The sequence below is a fragment of the Benincasa hispida genome, chromosome 8 (genome assembly GCF_009727055.1).
Source record: "Benincasa hispida cultivar B227 chromosome 8, ASM972705v1, whole genome shotgun sequence".
Classification (NCBI taxonomy): domain Eukaryota; kingdom Viridiplantae; phylum Streptophyta; class Magnoliopsida; order Cucurbitales; family Cucurbitaceae; genus Benincasa; species Benincasa hispida.
The window spans coordinates 64,949,590-64,969,884 of NC_052356.1; the positions used below are offsets into that span (position 1 = coordinate 64,949,590).

The 20,295-nt window shown below is 37.3% G+C and overlaps 2 protein-coding genes across 4 annotated transcripts; one reads left to right on the forward strand and one right to left on the reverse strand.

Annotated features, from left to right (window-relative positions):
- The first annotated feature begins 1,592 nt into the window (after positions 1-1,592).
- LOC120083253 (dormancy-associated protein 1-like) lies at positions 1,593-2,793 on the forward strand. The gene is made up of 3 exons (XM_039038926.1): positions 1,593-2,273; positions 2,382-2,580; positions 2,655-2,793. The coding sequence occupies exons 1-3, from the start codon at positions 2,183-2,185 to the stop codon at positions 2,689-2,691; spliced, it is 327 nt and encodes a 108-aa protein (XP_038894854.1). The 5' UTR covers positions 1,593-2,182; the 3' UTR covers positions 2,692-2,793.
- Positions 2,718-6,971, reverse strand: LOC120083251 (putative E3 ubiquitin-protein ligase RING1a). Of its 3 annotated transcripts, none has more exons than XM_039038923.1 (10): positions 6,625-6,971; positions 6,427-6,472; positions 5,809-5,867; positions 5,132-5,213; positions 4,898-5,018; positions 4,758-4,799; positions 3,881-4,393; positions 3,687-3,794; positions 3,383-3,592; positions 2,718-2,881 (listed from the first exon to the last, which is right to left on the reverse strand). In XM_039038923.1, exons 1-10 carry the CDS (start codon positions 6,722-6,724, stop codon positions 2,756-2,758), a joined length of 1,407 nt encoding a protein of 468 aa, XP_038894851.1. In that variant the 5' UTR covers positions 6,725-6,971; the 3' UTR covers positions 2,718-2,755. The 3 variants fall into 3 exon arrangements, with proteins under 3 accessions (XP_038894851.1, XP_038894853.1, XP_038894852.1); XM_039038925.1 differs by lacking the exon at positions 2,718-2,881 and adding an exon at positions 2,944-3,263 and having other exon boundaries at positions 6,625-6,970; XM_039038924.1 differs by lacking the exon at positions 2,718-2,881 and having other exon boundaries at positions 2,944-3,592; positions 6,625-6,970.
- Between the last annotated feature and the right edge of the window lie 13,324 nt (positions 6,972-20,295).

A 20,295-nucleotide genomic window follows, 5' to 3' on the forward strand; every position in this document is an offset into this window, starting at 1 on the left:
CTAATAAGCCAACCTGGCTCTGATACCAAACTGTCACATCGCCTCTTTCAGAAGCTTCTCTTAGCGATTGTGCGGCACTTGTTCCCGCTCACGAACAAGCCAGCCAACTCGATTACGGACTGCCGACGGCACACCGAGTGCCTCTTGCAACCTCCACCCCGTTTTAGGGAAAACGGTTTTAGAAAACGGGTTTGGAGAAAAGGTTTTCGTAAGAAGATTTGTGATGTGTGAATAAAGAAAGAAAGATTGTAGTAGACTAGAAAGCAATAAGCAACAACAACGGCTTTATAGAGTACTACTCCGGGTATGAGGAAATGATGGTTAGTCTTATCCCCATATAGTGCATTCTGAACAAAAAGCCAACTGGCGCCCTTGCATATGCAAAAGGGCGAGTGGTCACTTACAATGAAAATGTAAAGAAAGCAAGCTAAACTAGACAATACAATACAGGACATGAAAATATGCTAGAAGGGGGTTGGATTGGGCATGCGGCCATGGGCAACAGGCCCTGGACAAGCATGACCGTTACACCAAGCACGCAGCCCTGCATCAAGGACAAGCGCACAGGCCGTGCGTCAAGCGTGCAACCCATGTGTCGATGTGTATGCTAAACACCTTGCTTATGCGTCGAACGGGCAAGCAGGCAAGCAGGCAAGCCATCCTATGCATCGAAGCGCTGCCAAGTCTGCCGAGCAGCCATGGCAAAACATGAGGAAGCCCCTTGAATGGGACGCGGTTGAATGACATTGGACTTGCTAGCTCGACACTCCCTACATGGCAAAACAAACGATCGAAAAACACTCCATCCCAACCATGATGATTCATCTCCTTCCTCCTTTATCCTTTGACTTCCCCTTCTGATACTGTTGTTTCTTACCATGTATGGCGATAATCTCTGTCCATCATCAGGCACACGAGGACCAAACTCGAATCCATGGTCGACCGCTTTGATCTTCTTGTCTAGTGTTCTAGCAGGACCCGAATTGGGTTGTCCTCGGTCTTTGGAGTTCAAGTAGCCAGAAAAAAGGAGAGAGGTGACCCAATTACTTGTGTTACTCATATTAGGCTTCTCTCTGTGGATTCCCATGGCTGAGTCCCTATAATTCAATTTATGTCTCTCTTTATATAATACACTTGAATAAGTTGTTTATTCACTTGTAATTTGATTATAAACAAATATCTTAGTCTATTATGGTATTATATTTAGGAAATGGAAGTATGTCTTTCTCTCTCTACCACCGTCTTCGACTTGGTAAGCAAAACTTTTCATGGTGGATATATCAGAGTTTTGGATAATATTATTAATTATGCAGCTTCAATCTAATTGGACATGTTAGGTGAATAAACCAAAGATTGGGCTTTGGAATCTGAAAGACGTAACGAAGCATTTTGGACTACAATAATGCCTTCTCTCTTCGCTGAGGCCGTGTCATTTGATTATATTCATTATTATTTACCTAAATCGTAATGAAATATGGAACCAACAACTAAATCCATAATCAACAATTACAATTCGATTGTATAGTTAAAGATAATCAATCTAATTGTATTTGAAAATTGACTTTTACTATTACAAATATTGTTACACTTGTTGTAGGAGAATTTTGAATCAACCACAAATATTGTTGCCTATTGATAATAACAGTAACGATAAGAAGAGAATTATAGCAAACAATATAAATAAACCTCACTAGTAATCAAATTATATTTACAAAATACCTTATATTTACAAAATACCTAAGTAAATGTGATAGATTCTTGGTAATGAGACCAATCTGGTAAAGCCTAAGTTCTACTTTATTGGCTGCCTATTGGGTTTTCGTTTTAATACAGATATAACATTATATGATATTTGGCTACTTAGAATTACAAACTATTTTAATTTGTATTTGCAGTGGAGGGCCTCTATATATCCTATATTACATATATATTTAAGTTTAGATCACCACCAAGTGGTTTTACCTGAGGAATAGGACAAGCCCCAACTTTTCTGTGGCTTTTGTATCCTCTCTCTCTGTGAAGCCTGTTTTACCAAGTCTCCTCCTTCATCCTCGCCACTTTTCACCTATATATACATACATACACACATACACACATACACATATATATATAGATATAAGCAAGAGCAGATTGCAAACTACTTCACAAATCAAATCTAGAAGTAATTAAAAGAAAGAGAAGTATGCTTGAGAAGCTTTGGGATGATGTTGTGGCTGGACCTCAGCCAGACCACGGCCTTGGAAGACTGAGGAGAATCGCCACCGGCATCACAGGTAACATTTTTCCCCAAATCACATACAAAAAGAAAAAAAAAAAAAAAAAAAGGTAAATCAAATGCATTGATATTCTAATTTCCATGCACTTAATCGATTCGGGTCAAGATACGGGAGAAGGACGAAAGTATCAGAGATCGCTGTCGATGCCGGCGAGCCCTGAAACCCCATCATCTCCGGCATCACCGCGTACGGCGGACAATGTGTGGAGGAGTGTGTTCAACCCTGGTAGCAATCTGGCCACCAAGTCTATCGGCTCCAATGTTTTCGACAAGCCTCAACCCAATTCCCCCACCGTTTATGACTGGTAATCAATCAAATATTCATCGTTGCATTTTTCACTTTTTCTATATATGAAACATGGTTTCATTTTCTTCACAGGCTTTACAGTGAAGGCACCAGGAGCAAGCACCGTTGAAGCTCCACTGACCGATGGCTGCATGTAAATACGTGCCATCGCCGATGTGTTGCCACGTGTCAAGCTAAAATTTTTGTCTTTTTATAATGACCTTAGCATTATCCTTAATAAAAGCAACTTTTGCAATAAGTTGCTCCCCTCTTTTGTAAGTTTTGCCTTTGCTGTGGTTAAATGATGCACTGTGGCATTCCTGATAATAACAAAATTTTGGCATTTTAATTCATGAATGAAACGTCTGGAAAATTTTGATTGCATGCAAATGATATAAACTCTAATAGTAGAAAAATTAACTATCAATTTCCATATATTACAATGAAATGGCGAGGGAAATAAAATTAGACTGCCTAATAAATATTTGAATAATTACGAACTAAGCAATAGAAAGTGAGCTGTACTTGTTACCCACGATTGAAGAGCGTCCAAGTTTAGTAAATTTGTGGGACATTTAACATTATAATGTAAACTTTTTACATTTATTTTTTTAATGGAGACGTGGTATGCTTGTTCTTTCAAGTCGTCTTCAGTAGTCAGCCCAGCTGTGATTGGCGCTACTTCTTCTGATATGCCAGAAGCTGTGCATGGTGAACTTGGGATCAACGGTATTGATCAATCGGGGTTGGTATAGAAAAAAACAAGAACATAACTTCGATTATGTTGTGGGCTATAATGTGAAAATTTTAGGAAATTTTACCAGTTGGCCACGAGTGGAGCGGTGGGCTTTAAGCTCTGATAAGGTTTGTTGTCCCCTCAAAACTTGAAAATTATCTTCAATGGGATGTGGAATCAAGGATTTTGAAACTAAAACATCAATCGAGGTTGAAGGCTCGATTTTGGGGTTCAGTTCTTGTATCAAAAACATATCAATTTCATCAGCTTGAAATCCAGTCTGACGAGCAACGTACTGTGAGAGAGAGAGAGAGAGATAAAGACGTAAACTGGGGTGTGAAAATATTAACTGCATGAAGGGGATTTGAAGACGAAATGTAAATAATTACCTGACGGAGGTGTCCGATTAACAAGGTCGGCCGACAGCAGAGATAGGGTTGCTGCAAATTGGGAATTATTCTCTGATCATAGGAAAATAACAGCAGGCGGACTTCATGCTGAAACCAACATGTAATTGTTATCCTTTGGAATTGAAAGAACAGATGGACTCACAAATCAATGTTCCCCATTGAATGAAATTTACCTCCTCACAATTGTTGTCTGAAGTCTGGAGATATTCTACCAGTGCTGAAATGCGGTTGTTTTTGACATTCTTGCTACTGCCCACACTCATGCTGCCATGTCTCGTGTGTCTCGTGTGGCTGCGCATGCCCCCTTTGCCCCAAACAAGCTTTGAAGATGCACCCTGGATTTCTCTATTGACTTCTGAGTCATTGTCTTCGCTAGCTCCATCTGAACAGGCAGCTAAAGGAGGTTGGGAAAACTTGGCAGCTCCTTGTGTCCTGAATCCTTTTGATCTCCGCTCGGGCCTTTCGGCCATTTGTTCGTCAGAAGAAGAATCTTTTACTCCATCTTCTGTAGTTGGATCCTCATTATCATCAGATGCTTGAAATTCAGCATCATTTCTGTAGCTCCTTTTCCCTCTTGATTGGTTGTTCCTGTAGTTATTTCCCTGCAATCTTCTGATAGATGGAGGGCGTTTCTTGCTAACTGCTTCGGATTGTCTACGCAAGGTCTGAGCTATGGAAGCTTGGATCTGTCCGGATAAACGGAATATTAATTACCTTGAAGAATTAGAAGAAAATTCTGTATAATTTTACTTTGGACATTCATAACAACTATAATTCACACGTGTGAAGCAATGAACTGTTTGAATGAGAGTAACAAACAGACCATAGTTTTGGACGACTCATAATTTTTGTCAATTAATGCACCATATTCTCAAAGAAAAAAAAAATTATGAACAAGTGAGCTACTTTTTTCCCAAATTAACCGTTTCCTTTTATGCTTCATGGTTAATTAATATGTTCCCTCAAACTCCCATTGCTTTTGACTAAATTCCTCAGCATCTCGTACACCCAATTCAGGAAAAAACAACACAAGGAAATATTTCGTCTCACCTGCTTATTGCGGACTCTCTCTTCTTCTCGAAAAGCAAGCTCCTACAGAAGTGAAATAAACAAAATAACTTCAGTTCACAGAACATAAATGCACACCCGAATGGAAAAGTACTTAGCTTGATGAATCAGGCAAATCATACATCTTCTTCATACTTCTCAATATCTGGATATAAAGCAGCAATTAATGAATCATAATTTGGATCATCTCTCAGTGAGCGGCGGCTAGCGCAATGAGTGCGGCAGGCGGGACATTCATTGTTGCTGCAAAATATATCAATTATGAGGCTCAGAAATGAACAAAGGATTGTTTCATAAGTCAAACACTAAACCACCATCTTTTTGTTTTTTATGTAAAGGATCAGGTAAGTGCATACCCTAGACGCATAGATTTGTCTATGCATTCTCTGCAGAAGCGATGCAAGCACTCCATCACTGTTCTTGTTTTCCGGATAATCCCTGCACACCCAAAGAATTGTTGGTTTCACATTATTTATAATCACGAAACAAACAATGTATATTTTTTTATGTAGTAATTTCTTGCATGAATGACATTAATATGGGGGAAAGTAACCATTTTTGTTTGGATTGCTTGTGTTTTTCATGTTTTGCATGCACAACTAGAGTGAATAAAATGCATCCTATCTTTCTTACAGAATTAGGTATAAACTAAAGTGTGTCTTTCACCTTAGAATTGCATCAAAACCCAGACACGTTTCAGAAAACACTGTTTAAAAATGAAAGTATCAACTATCAAGTGCAAGTTTAATACAGCAGCAAAGCAATTCGACCTTCATACCAAATGCCCCATTCCAATTCAAATTACAAAGATAAAAAATAACACATGAAACATCTTAAGCAATGTACGAAAGAAGATATAACTTTAGGATATTGATCGTAACATGAATGAAATACACAGAAACTGATATCCACACTTTCGCTTCAATATAATTCATATTTAACTAGAAAATATAAATGCAATAGTTGATTAGCAATAGAGAATCCAGTCATCAAGAATAACAAGTACAAAACAAAGAGTTAACATAAATCATACCCAAGCAGATTGGACATTGAACTTCTTTGCGAATATCCGAAAGTTTTACTATGATAAATCTGCACATATGAAAAATAGAGGACAGTAGTCATGGCCGAAATGGATCAAACAAGCGAAACACGATTCGATCTATGTTTGTTGCATGATAAACACTTGTTGCCAACACAGAATCAAAAATGAACGAAACCACCATTAACCGCTACCAAATGCCCTGGACAACAACCTTACGTACATATACACAATAATAGATATATTTGTTCGGAGAATCAGCCGCAGCTATGGCGGTGCCGAGAAAATTGGGGAACCCCAACTCCACCAACCTTTCTCAGAAAACGGCCGAGCGCGTTCTTATGAGCAGAAAAAGAAACTCATGGCACAAACTATTGGCAAGCCACGGTAGCACTGTAAATCGGCGTGGCTTATACCAAAAGATGGCAGTAGATTCAAGTAAACAAACATATTCACGAAGCAAACCAAAAAGATCCTAAAATCAAATCTAATCATAAAGCATGAAACAATTATACGGTGCAGGGACAACGTAATAATCAATTGATAATAAAACAGATGAAGGAAACTCAAAGATGAAAACGCGTGGAAGTAGTGAAGTAGAAGACGTACTTGTCTTTCTCTCCATTACTGGACGACGACGGGCTCCGATCGGATTCTAAAGAAGCAGCAGAAAATAAAGCAAAGAAACAAAAAGAAAATCACGAACTTAGAAAATTCGAAGGAAGGCAAGTAATGCAGAAAAAAATCAGAAGAAATCTTTCCTGCTTCGTTCAAAATACATATAAACGAAGTCGGAACAAAACATACCGTCTGCATCTTCATCTTCAGGGCAAGCAATAGAGCAATCACGGTCTAGTTTGAGAGGATCATCCTCAGATGACTCCGGAGCGCGCTTTTGTGCTGGCATTGCTTTCGTCTAAAGCAGAATTTCGAGTCGTGGAGGAAAAAACGGAAAAAGAAGGTTACAGAGTTGAGGCTAATTGAGGTGGCGGAGACGGTGGAGTTGTGTAAGATCACAGTCGATGATGAAACCGGCGACTGCGGTGGAGGTGGGCGACGGCTTGTGCCCGACCTTCACCAGCAAAGACTCTGGGCTTGGGGAAATTGATTGGTCTACAAACTGGCTTTCGTTAAATTAAACTTTGTTTTATATTATGAGCAGGCTGCAAGTAATATAATATGCTCCCATCTTCCTATCTACATAAAAAAAATATAATTTTTTTATATTTTTTTAAGGAAAAATTTGCCATGTGTCAACTTTTAATTAGGTGTGAATAGATACCGGCGCTGCACCTAAATTTTTTCCCTATATTATTGTCATTTTGCATTTTGTTATGATATTTTCCCCTTTTTCTTCATTCTGTAAGTATATTTGTGCTTTGAATAGACCAAAATTATTGGATACTCGATTCACCGACCCGACTCTAATTTCTAAAAAGTTATTGCTTTTTGTATTATTATTTTGGAATATGATTGTTTTTTAGAAGGACAATATGATTGTAACTCTCAGAAATCATGACAATAAAATTTTCTAGTTATTAGAATATTAACGTGTTGAAAATTATTTAGTTTTAGGTTGATAAGTTAAGCAAATATCTTAATCATATTACATGGGTCGAGTGAATTTCTATCTAGGTATGCGTCTTTAGATTGTTGTTGTATATTCAGCTCCTGACTATAGACTCCTTATTGTTTGATCCAATATTGACATAGGAGGATGAGAGGGAAATGACCATTCTTCAAGGTTAAGCTACCTTACCATACCGACTAAGCAAGTGAGATGGGTAGATCACCTAAATTGAGTGGGAGAAAGAAAGAAAACTATTGCACAAACCCTTTATTCGCCCTTCACTTAAGTTCATAGGGATGACTTCTCGTCTTCATTAGGGGTGTACATGGATTGGGTTGAAGGTATTTTTAGGACCAATTAGAAAATTCGAGTTGGTTGGGTTGATAACCCAAATGACCTAAATAAGGTTTTTAACCCAACCCAACTCTTAAAATTTGGATTGGGTTTGGTTGAGTTTTCGGGTTATAACTTATTTTTTCTTTTTAATTAAAAATATATAAATTTATATAACTAATAACTCAAATCTCATAAAATTCAAATGTTAAATACCAAATATCTATTATTTATTACAAACTCTAAACAAAAACAAATATCATAATTATTTTTTTAAAAAATCACAAATTAATTAATACAAACTAATCAAACTTTAAACAAAGATGTAAAATTCGGGTTGGGTTGGATCAACTCAAATATTTTTTAGCCAACTCACGGCCCAACTCAGTCCAACAAAAGTAGAAAAAGTTGAACCAACCCAACCTCTATATTTTGAGTTGAGGGATTATTTGAATACCCCTAGTCTCCATCTTTGCTTCTATTTTATTTTTGTTTCTGTAAAATTTTTAATTTAATTCTGTCGACCAAAGTAGATATTTTACGAAGCTCCTTGATTTAGTTTTCTTAAGAATAAATCACTAAAATAGATGATTTTTGTTCCAAAAAAAACATTTTAATCGTTAATTGTCCATATAAAAAACTCATTTCAAGAGAAAAATCTTGAACATTTTAATAAAAACTAAATATATTCCAAATCCATTTCAAATTGTGCAATTGTGATGTTTAAAAGTTTAAATTCAAATATTACAATATAGTCTCAAATTATTTAAAGTTAAAAAAATATATGAAGTATATGTCATCAACCAAAAAATTATTAAGTTTAAATATTACAAAATCTCTTAAATAGTTCAAACATATGTAATAATAACAATTAATCGGGGTGAGAAACAAAGAAAGGATGGAGAATGTGTTCTCTGTCTCTATCTTCATATGGTTAACGGAGAAAGAATTTACCTACACTTCCTCCCTCACTCATCATGTAAACAAGGATTTCATGCCCTATTATGGGCATGTCCCTATCGGGCCCATAAGGGCAAGAAAAATGAACATTCTTAATTATTATATGTATTACTTGTGTTTTTTAACCAAAGCACATTAGGACCATCATGCTCAAATAACCTAAAAGGATAAGAAAACCCTATGGGCTTCTCAAAACGAGGTCGAGCAACACTGATGACTACCTGATAAGGAAAGGAACTCCTTGAGCTAAGCACAAGATATAGAGTCCATCTATGTGATTTCGACCAACTAAACGAGGAACTAACACCATCTATGGTGGATGGCTAGAACGTATAAATACAAGACATCCTTTGTCCAATAATTAAAATGTATGAATAGAGAAATGCATCTCTCATTAAAGGTACATGGAGTTATCATGATTGAAGTCGATCTACGTTACTTACCTTTGATCTAATAATAACTTAATATAAGAGGTTGTTGGACATGATACCACACTAGTGTTATATTAACTTGCAAGAACAATAATCATCTAAGTCGATTGAAACGGTCAAACTAGTGCTTGGTTAGATTCACACATAATAATGTGTTTAATGTTGGGAATGACTTGAGCCAAGGCCCATAGCAAAAGTGAAGTGGAAAGGGAGGGAGTGTTGTCCCATATTAGAAAATTAAGCATTAACAAGAAGATATAACTTGTTGGAGTTGATGTCCTAAATCTCATATGTCTTGTAGTTTGTAAATACAAATCACATATCTAATCAAATAAGAGGTATTTTATTGACGTTTAAACTGCATTAATTCAATCTAGTAAACTAAGATCCAAGATTATTTTATGAAACTTAAACATGCATGTGGAGACATATAAGTGGATCAAGTTTAAGTGATAACCTAAATGATCTGTAGTAGATAGATAAGACTGGGTACCTTATCTTGGTGACACTATGAATACAACCCCTATATAAAGGTCTTGTATAAGACCGGACTACGAAATGACTAGTCTCTCTATATAACACCGTTACTAGAAGAGACTTACATTTCACTCTCATTGGCCTGGGAGGTGTTAGTTTATAGTTGGATTATAAACTGTTTGTTTAATAGAGAAATCAATGGTATCTAAGGAGTTAGAGGTAACTAAAGGGGTAAAACGATAATTAGACCCACCTATAGTTATGAGCGATTTGTAAAATGACTCACTATTGATTAGTTATATCCATGGATACAGAAATATATCTACAGTGTGAAGAGTGCACTATCGGTCTTTAGTGGAGTGACCAGTAGTTAATGAAGATTGCTTAATTTAATTAAAGAGTTTAATTAATTAATCTCATATCATTGGAGCTTCTAATCTGTAGGTCCATAAGGCCTTGTTAGCTCACTAAAGGATAAATAAGAGGAATGATTTGAATTGTTCAGGTCAATTGATGGAATAGCATTGAAATTAATATGATATGGTTAATTATAGATGTGATCTATAATTAAGAGAGAAATATTTGAATAAGATTGGTCAGATGCCAAATTCACCGTCACCTGTGAACTTGTGCCTATGTAAATGATATTTGTATGCACCGAACTAACTCTTTATACTAACTAGTAGTACAAGTAGCAAGTCTGGGGTTGAACCACAGAGAGCCGATTTGGATTCCTCGAAAATTGACGTTTGTAGGAAGTAACCAAGAGGGGGGTTTTGTGAAAATTGTGAAGTAAATTGCAAGAAAACGAAAAGTGCACGATGCAAACGGATGTGTGAATAATTAATTGAACAAAATACTTAGCTTGGGTAATTCTAGTTTAATTCGTTCCTTTTCAATTCTATCACAGACTAATCAAAAGATATGTGAGAATACTTGAATTAAAACTTAGCCCACTCGATTAGAATCCTAACTGGTAGTCTATAAAATCAAGTTAATTAAAGGAAAAGCGAGAATCCTCAACCAATCAATCAATCAATAGACATTAAGATCTAAGACAAAGCTAAGCCAAATAATTGATTTCCATCGTCTAACCAATTATTCGAGCAAGATTTATCTAAGTTAGAAAGTAAATGCTTGCTAAATAGAATCCCAATTTAACACAACAAACTAACTTAACCCTTGTTTCTAAGAGACGACTACCTAACGATTACAAATTAGGGCCAATCAAAGCAGTCAATTATACATGATAGCTAATTTGTCAGATTATCCCATATAAGACAATTGAAGAATATGCTCAAGATAAATTCTCATAAATTCATAACAAACTCATAGAGTTACATATCATGTCTCAAGAATCAAATTGGAACAAAACTAAACTAACAAACCCAAGCTAAGTTCTTACCCTTTAGCCATGGAACATCTTCAAAATCGATACAATGTTCAAAGGTGAAGAAATTATTACCAAATTCTGGTGAAAAGGTAGGCTAAAACCGAGCTGGAACAGAGTGGTGGCACTCAAAATTGAGTGTACGTGTTGTGATATAATCGGCGGACCTAAATGATCCTTTTATAAAACTGTTGTAGCATCACAACGCTAGGAAAAGTATTCCAACGCTGCGGTGCAAATTGGCCAAGCATCAGGTGACCGTCACAACACTGCCTCGATGTTGTGTTGCGTGTACGCTGAGGTTGAATGTCCATAAAATTACGTAGCATTGCAATGCTTTGGGAGAGCGTTGCAACATTACCTATTCTACCCGAGAGTGTTAGAGGTGCAACATTGACAAGCGGTGCAACAGTGGCATTGGGGCATCTCCGGAGCGTTGCAACGCTTGGGGCAGCGTTGCAACACTGGCCTACATCTGAGGATTTTGTTCAATAGCATTGAGCTAGTGTTGGACTTAGGTTTAATGAGAGCGTTGCAATGCTCGACAGGGCAACAACCTTCTTTCCTTCTTCATTTGATCATTTTAGCTCCTAACTTCATCATTTTAACGCCTTTTTATCCCCAACGTTTAATTTGACTGCTTGTATACTCGAGTCCTACTAAATAATCAATTTAACCAAATTAAGTGGCTAAAAAAACCCCGAGTTAAGTAGAAGAAGATAGCACATTTCTAGTGCTATCAAACACCCCCAACTTAAATCTTGATCGTCCTCGAGCAAGTTAAAATAAGCCATCATGCAAAAATAAACAGTTTGTCAAACTAGAATGTTCCTTACTCAAGCCTCAGTAGTCAACTAGAATTAATTTCACAATCAAATAGGTAATAAAAAAGAATTCCATCATTTCAAGAATGGTTTGAAAATTCGTTTTAAATTTTTTTATGCATGTTCAAGCTCAAAGTTATTTATTTTGAACAAGAGCGATCTTGAAATGGCCTTATGAATCTTCCATTTATTTTCCCCTACACTGTCGCGAAGGATCTGAAATTAGCTTTCCTAAATTCAAAGTGGTAATAACATCACAATGGATCGGTCAAAGTCTAATCATCCATTGCCCTTACTGCATGCTTTTCCTTCTCATTTTTTTATTATTATTTTTAAAATACAAAGGGAAAACTTAATCAAGGAAACCGACTTTCGTTTTGGCTTGCCCACATGGGTGTTATGCGAGTCATCCAACTACGGGCCAATTTTCCTTCAAAAGTACCTAAGCTTACTCATTTCCCTAGGATACTTTAGCTCAGAAGAAAATCACAGGTGTCATGGCTGCCCCAGGTTAATCATACCCTTAAAGAAGAGGAGTAGACCTTTATATATGCATATATGAAAATTCTCTCTCTTTTTTTTTTTACTAGGCGACGGTGATATCAATTGACTACATCTCAAAGCATGCATTACTAAATTAAATCGTGGTAAGACTAATATCTATCACGAAGGCCTATCAGAGTGACAACAAACTTATGGCTTCATAATTCAATTCTAAGCAAGCATACAGGGTCAAGATAGATATGCAAAGACCTTGGAGATGTAATAAAAAAAAATTAAGCAAAAATTTCAAAAATATCATGAAAATTATGAATCCTTTCATCCGACCTATTCTAATGCAAAAACGATTCGTACGAATGTGTCATACACTAGTCATCGCAAGGAACAAAATAGCAAGACAAACTACACAATCAAGCAAACATTGTCCGAGCTCAAAGCTCAAGGACCCTAAATAATATCATCATAAAAAAAAATCAGCACAATAATCGCCTAAAAATCCAAACACCCTACCCCTAACTTTTAAAATGCACATTATCCTCCATGTGATCAAAATAAAACACGAGGGATCAGAATACTTCCCTAGACAATGGAGTGAAGGAAGGATGCTGGACACTCAAATCAACTCCTTTGCACCAAAATCCTAGCAAAACAAGAATGATAGAAAGAATTAGGCTCAATAAAAAATAAATGAATTGAAATCTAAACTAAGAAAGCAAGAAAATTTAAAGCCTGGCTGCATCCAAGAAGCGTAAATATTTATGGTCGGTTTCTCGACCATGACGGCAATTTCAAATGTAGACCGGTGAGTCCAACTGATAGGCAATGTTGAAGCAATCCAAAGGCTTGCCATCATGGAAGACCTTCAACCTATGCCCATTAACTTATATAACCTTTCTTGTCTCAAGATTAACAATGTCTACTACACCATAAGGATAAACGTGAGAAAAATCAAATGGGCCAAGCCACTTGGAACGGAGTTTACCAGGCATAAATTTCAACCGAGAGTTATATAGAAGTACCTTTTGCCCTACATGAAACTCCTTGGGTGCAATCATTCTATCATGAAGATCCTTCGCTCTTTTCTTATAAATCAGAGAATTATCAAACTCCAACTTGAGCTCTTCCAACTCATGAAGTTGTAGAAGTCTGGCCTCACCAGCTGCCTCTAAATCCCAGTTGCACTTTTTGATTGCCCAATATGCCTTTGTTGGATTTCAACTGGAAGATGGCAAGCTTTTCCATAAACCACCATGTAGGGAGACATCCCAATAGGAGTCTTGAATGTCGTCCTGTAAGCCCACAAAGCGTCGTTAAATCGAAGGCTCCAATCCTTCCTTCATGGGTTGACCACCTTTTCCAAAATGGTCTTCACTTCCCTGTTGAACACCTCTGCCTGCCCATTAGTTTGAGGGTGGTATGGGGTGGCAATACGATGTTGAACACCGTACTTCTTCAATAAGGAGGCGGTGACTCGATTGCAAAACTGTGATCCTTGATCGCTGATGATTGCCTTAAGGAAGCCAAACTTGCATAAAATGTTAGTCTTCAAGAAACCTGTAACCACTTGGAAACATAATCCACTGCCAATAAAATATATTTATATCCACAAGAAGAAGGAAAAGGTCTGATAAAGTCAATCCCCCAAAATCAAATATTTCGCAGAAAAGAATAGGGAAGTGGGGCATCTCATTCCTATGGACAACCCTCCAGATTTCTGACAACGTTTACAAGTTTTACAAACGAAGTATGCATCCTTAAATAATGTGTCTGCATATAAACCAGAATCTAAATCTTTCTTGGTGGTTCCCTTGAGACTGAAGTGCCCTCTACATGCATGCTTATGACAAAATTCTAGAACAGAAAAGAACTCGTCATTAGGGAAACACCTTTTAACTACCTGATCAGCACAAAATTTCCACAAAATAGGGTCCTCCCAAACATAATAATTTGATTCACTCTTAATTTTATCCTATCTATACTTATTCATTCCAAAAGGGAACTTACCAGTGGTCAAGTTATTCACAATATCAGCATACTAGGGAGTCATAGAAATACCATCTGTCTGCATCAATGTGTGGTCAAGGAAGTCTCCATCAGAACTGAGACAACCTCCATCTGCTACAATTCTGCTCAGGTGATCGGCAACGAAATTCTCGCATCCCTATTTGTCCTGAAGTCTCAAGTTAAACTCCTGGAGGAGAAGAACCCACCTCAGCAGTCTGGGCTTGGACTCCTTCTTTGACATTAGGTAGCGCAGAGTTGCATGATCAGAAAAGACAATAACCTCAGGTCCAACAATATAAGAGCAAAAATTTTCTAAAGCAAAAATAACAGCTAAAAACTTCTTTTCTGTTGTGGTGTAGCTGCACTGAGTTGGGTTGAGGGTCTTTGAAGTATAATAGATGACGTGATGTTTCTTATCAGCCTTCTGCCTAACACTGCTCCTACAACATGGTCACTCGCATCACACATGTTCCGAAGGGAAGATCCTAACGAGAAGCCTGAATAACCGGAGTACACGACAAGGCATTTTTCACACATCAAAACTTTTCCTACAATCATCATTGAAATCAAAGGCCACATCCTTTTGAAGAAGAGAAGTCATCAGTTGAACAATCTTGCTAAAGTCTTTTATGAACCTATGATAGAAACCTGCATGACTAAGAAATGAACGAACCTCTCTCACATTTGTGGGGTAAGGGAGCTTAGCAATAATATCAACCTTGGCAGGGTCTACCTCTATTCCATGCTCAGATATAACATGTCATAATACAATGCCACGTGAGACCATGAAATGACACTTCTCAAAGTTAAGTACCAAGTTAAACTCAATGCATCTTTCTAGCACCCTAGACAAATTAGACAAACAATCAGCAAATGAGTCTCTATACATAGTAAAGTCATCCATAAATACCTCAATGCATTTTTCAATAAACTTAGAAAATATGGACATCATGCAACGCTGAAAGGTGCCAGGAGCATTACATAGTCCAAATGGCATTCTTCTAAAAGCGAAGGTACCATAAGGACATGTAAAGGTCGTATTTGGTTGGTCCTCCTGGTTAATCGGGATCTGATAGAAACCCGAAAAACCATCAAGAAAATAGAAGAAAGGCTTACCAGCTAACTTTTCAAGCATTTGATCGATAAAGGGAATGGGGAAGCGATCCTTTTTAGTTACAACATTTAATTTTCTAAAATTATACACATTCTCCACCCATTCTGAACCCTAATAGGAATTAGACTACCCTCAACATTTTTTACCATAGTAATACCCATTTTTTTAGGCACTACATGAATAGGACTAACCCATTCACTATCGGGAATAGGATAGATAATACCTGCATCCAAGAGTTTAAAGACCTCTTTCATTACTGCTTCCTTCAAAACAGGTGATGCGTTGATTTATGGTGCGATGATGTGTGTATGCGATGATGTGTGGATGCAATAATCATACAAGTTTTCCTAACAAAGCCCAAGTATAAGCCTTCTTAGGTTCTTGGTAAGTCCAGGGTTGAACATAGGGACTACTAAATAGATATACAACAGACTCTCTGATTCTATTACGGTGGTGAAAAAGAAGTAGATGGTGTTTTGATTTAGACTTTCCTATGCGATAGAGTTGAACACAGAGTGATGAAAGCATAGAGTTATAACAAGTATGCGATGAAGAGGTTGAGAAGAGATTTAGCTAACATTTCTCAAGATTGTGTACAAGTTATGCGATCATGCTATACACAAATATTAGTACTACATTTCTCAATGCATAATGCCACATTTCCTATTTCTAGGACACATGCGATGTGTATGGAAAGCAGTAGATAGTACTTATTTCTAAGTTTCTACTCTTGCTTATGCGATCTAATCCGACTCTCTCAAGCATAGATTCTATCTTTAGACTACTTTCTCAAGTACTTCCAAATGATGAATGACGCGTACATAACACAAGATGATTGCATAAAATGCATATAGCTTAAGTCATGCTAGCTAAGTACTTCTCAACCCATTCACAAATTTAGTTACTCATGCATGGTGTGGAGAGACTGAATATAGATCGAAATGAATATTCCATTTTTGCAAATAAAATATTGAGTACAAAATAACAAATGGATTGAGAAATAACAAGCCAGGTAAGCAATGTCTTGCTTTCTGTGGCCTTTTACACTGCTTTTTATCACTTCAACTCTGTTTCAGTTTGCAGACTCTTGCTCTCACAAGGATTGGACTTCTCTCCTTTGTATTATTTTCTGGCAATTTCTCAATCTATCCGGAAAGCGATTTCTCTCGGCTTTGCCTCGTCTCCTTGCTCTCTCTCCATCTCTATATGTATATGTATATTTTTCTCTCTCTCTGGTAGCATTGGGTATTTATAGATTTCAAGGTGAAGCAACTTTTTTTACTAATGATTGCAAAGATGGGCAGCATTAATTTCCCTACTCTGCTGCGTCGTCTAAAAGTCACCGAAAGTTCAATGTACTTGCAACAGTATGGTTTTTACGGCTTGTTGATGCGTTATTTTATGAGGTGGAATTATGGATGAAATGGGATGAAGAAAATGCGTTGAGCACTCAAGTTTTCTCAGTGGAATCCAAGTGTAAACCCCATTGAGTTTCCTGGTAAGTCCAGGGTCGAACTTAGGGACTTGGGAAAACAATATGCGGTGGTAATTTTTCAGAAGACTTTGTGGTAACCGGTAACTCGAATAGTTGTTTGGTTTGTTGTTGCGGTAATAAAAATAAACAAATGCGGCAGAGTTTCGAAAAGAGTTGATAAAACAGAAGATGCGATGAGTATGCTGTGAATGGGTTGAGAAGGGTTTCGGCTAACACTTCCTAAGATGTATTCATGCTATGCAATCATGCAACACACATACAATAGTAAACCATCTCTCGATACGAATGTTATGGCTTCTAATGCTAAAACACATGCGATATATGCGATAAATCTATAGAACCTACACATAAGCCTCTATTATTATTTATGTGATGACAAAATGACACACACACAAATAAGACAACCACATAATATCATACCTATCTCTAGGGTGCATGCGATGTAGGTTGACAAACAGAGCTTATCTTTAAGTCCCTATCTCTTGTTTATGCAGATCTAATCTTGCTCTCTCGAGTCTAGATTCTAACCTAGCTCTCTCAAGTCTCAGGTTCTTTCTTTAGACTCTCTCTCGAGTAGCTCTAAAGGGGTGTTGGGCACAACATAAAACAAGATAATCGCATGCGATGAAGATCCTAGGTCATGTTAGCTTAGTTCTTCTCAACTCATTCGATAAGTTTAGCTACTCATGCGTGCTAAGAGAGTGAACAGATGTAGAATAAGAACTTCCATCGTATAAATATAAAGTTGAAATACAAAATAACAATGCAAGAAGAGAATAAAAAGTCTGGTAGCAATCCCTTGCTTCTCAGGCTTTTACACTGTCTTTTCTACTCTTGTTCAAAAGATAGTCTCGCTCTCGCGAGAGTTGGCCCACTCTCTGCTTTCTACGCCTCTGGGTTCTCTCTCGAGTTACCCTAAGCGATCTTCCAGTGTCTCTTCCCTTTTCTTGCTCTGCCTTAAAGTAAAAAGGAAAACTATGGAGAAAATTATCTAAGTATCAGAACTGTTGAACTTGTGAACCCTTTTTCTGAAGGATGTCTTCGGTATTTATAGAGCTTCAGGGTGAAGGGCAGCTTCTCTCTTATGACTGCACAGATGGGATGGCTTTAATTCTCTGACTGATGCGCCGAATATTTGTCATCGAAAAGCTGAGTGTACTTGTTTTCGTTAGCGGCTTGTCAACTTAATTCGGATTCGACTGTTATCAGTTTTCTGTCCCATCGTGAATAATTATGCCTTTCACCCAAATGCGCCCACCAAGTTACTTCGGCTCTATGCGGCAATCCTTCTTGAGCAGATGTTTGCAAACACAAATCACTATAAAGCCTTGCGGTAATGTTGCGTTCGACCGTTGATTTCTTGCGATCGCGCTTTTCGCCTTGCATCAACATATATTCTGCATAAAAATACAAAAATTAACTGTTTCTATGCGATGAACGCATGCGACCGCAATGTTATGAACTTAATATTTTTTGGACGCAATCTAACATATTTTATCAACACAAACCTTCATTGTTTAATAACTTAGCACTGTAATAACGTGCATTTCTGCCCGTTATCACACCCCCAAATTTAAACAATGCTTGTCCTTAAGCATAAGCTAAAGATTTCCTTTAGCAAGTTGACCGCAAATCTCTTTTCCTAGATTTCTCGAGGATACTTCATTCAAATCCTATACACCAAAATTTCCTTAAGTCTTATTCAAGTCTCCTCTTAAAATATTTCTAAGACCTAGGGATCGCAAGCTTAACCTTCAAAAGGACTTTACTAAATTCCGGGACATCGCATGATTTATTTCAAAAAACTTTTCCACCGGGGTGTCAAATGATTTTTATCCTTGCATATTTCTTAACATTATTATTATTATTATTATTATTTTTCTGACCTTGTGCTGATCCAAGTGCCTTGCCTTCATTTTGGCTTGACGTGTGTCATGCAGACATCTAACTACGAGCAATGCGCTCTTTCTCAGACTAAACTCATACCTACTTGGCAGTGAAGTTGCGGTCATTTATTTATGCGTTGATCTTGGCGACTTACTTTCGTTTTGGTTTGCCCCCACGTGTGTCATGCGGACATCCAACTATGGGTAATTGCCCTTCACAACTTAACTCTTATCAATCATGGGTTTCCCCATTGCGTTAACAGTGGAGTTGTTATTCTCAATTAATTTTTTTTTTTCATAAAGCTAAAAATAGCAAGGTCGAAAAATAAATACCTCACCCCCAAATTTAAAATGCGGCAATGTCCCCATTGCCAAAAGATTGAAAGAAGTCATGTGAGGTTCTTAAGAAGTTTGGTAAAGGGTTAGTTTGAAATAAAGCTAACAGACCACTAACTTCTAGAAATATTTTATGAGGTGACTATCCTAAATTTAAGCTGACCCTAGTGTATATGAAAAAAATAGAAGCATGTTTTTCATCATTGAAATCATAATTGGCAAAGAGAAAATCGTGCAGAGACTTATTAAATTTATCAATATGGAATGATTGCGGTAATCAAAGAGGATGCGGTGATAAAATTTCGAAATTAAAATGCGATGCGATAGTGCAGAATTTGGAATAAAATCAGGGAAGAATACAACCCCCAAATTTGCGCTGTCGCCCGCATTGTTTGTTGACGCATCCTGCTTTGTGGCAATCTATCTTCTTTGGATTGCGGTGACAGAATAAGATAAGTTGCTTCTTCGTGTAACGCCTCTGCAATTGTTCGCCTCAATCGTTGTAAGAAAAACAGTGAGAGGGTCAAATAATATTAAACAAAACAAACTCTTTTACCACAATCCTTTTTTTTTTTTTTTTTTTTTTTTTTTTGTAGTAGAAATAGATAAAGAACTAAAAAGATGTAGTGAAACGAAAATTTCTGAGTAGTAGAGAAAAGTTAGGATTCATGATTCCCAAAACTTGCGTCCCTGATGAATTTAGATCATCTGATAGCGGCAGTGTACCACCTACTTCTTTCTTATTAATAGATTTCTCAATTCCACGGAGTCGACTTTGCGATGCCAGCCTTCTCCCGTGATACGCTTTTACTTCGCTGCAATTCTTTTAAACTTTGAATATCGTTGTGTCCGATCAATTAGATAATTCGACCACACAATGCGGAATACCTTTCTAACTATGAATGGTTCCGGACCAACGGGATTTTAATTTCCCAGGGAAAAGCCGAGTACCGTCGATTGAACAGTAAGACCCTCTGCAGACTTGGAGGTTCTTGCTGCATATGTGTTTGTCGTGCCAGCGTTTTGCGTGCTCCTTGTAAATCTTCGTGTTCTCATATGCGATGATCCTCCATTCCTCCAGCTCGACCAATTGAAGTTTTCTCGCTTCTCCTGCTTTTCTCAAGTCAAAGTTTAGCTTCTTCACCGCCCACAATGCT

Excerpts from the sequence above, each read along its gene's own strand:
- LOC120083251 (XM_039038923.1), bottom strand. The coding sequence starts at position 6,724 with ATGCCAGCACAAAAGCGCGCTCCGGAGTCATCTGAGGATGATCCTCTC. Across the intron at positions 4,394-4,757 it reads AGAGAGTCCGCAATAAGCAG|ATCCAAGCTTCCATAGCTCA; the intron begins GTGAGACGAAAT and ends TTATCCGGACAG. Across the intron at positions 3,795-3,880 it reads CAGACAACAATTGTGAGGAG|CATGAAGTCCGCCTGCTGTT; the intron begins GTAAATTTCATT and ends TGTTGGTTTCAG.
- LOC120083253 (XM_039038926.1), top strand. The coding sequence starts at position 2,183 with ATGCTTGAGAAGCTTTGGGATGATGTTGTGGCTGGACCTCAGCCAGAC. Across the intron at positions 2,274-2,381 it reads AATCGCCACCGGCATCACAG|ATACGGGAGAAGGACGAAAG; the intron begins GTAACATTTTTC and ends ATTCGGGTCAAG. Across the intron at positions 2,581-2,654 it reads TCCCCCACCGTTTATGACTG|GCTTTACAGTGAAGGCACCA; the intron begins GTAATCAATCAA and ends TTTTCTTCACAG.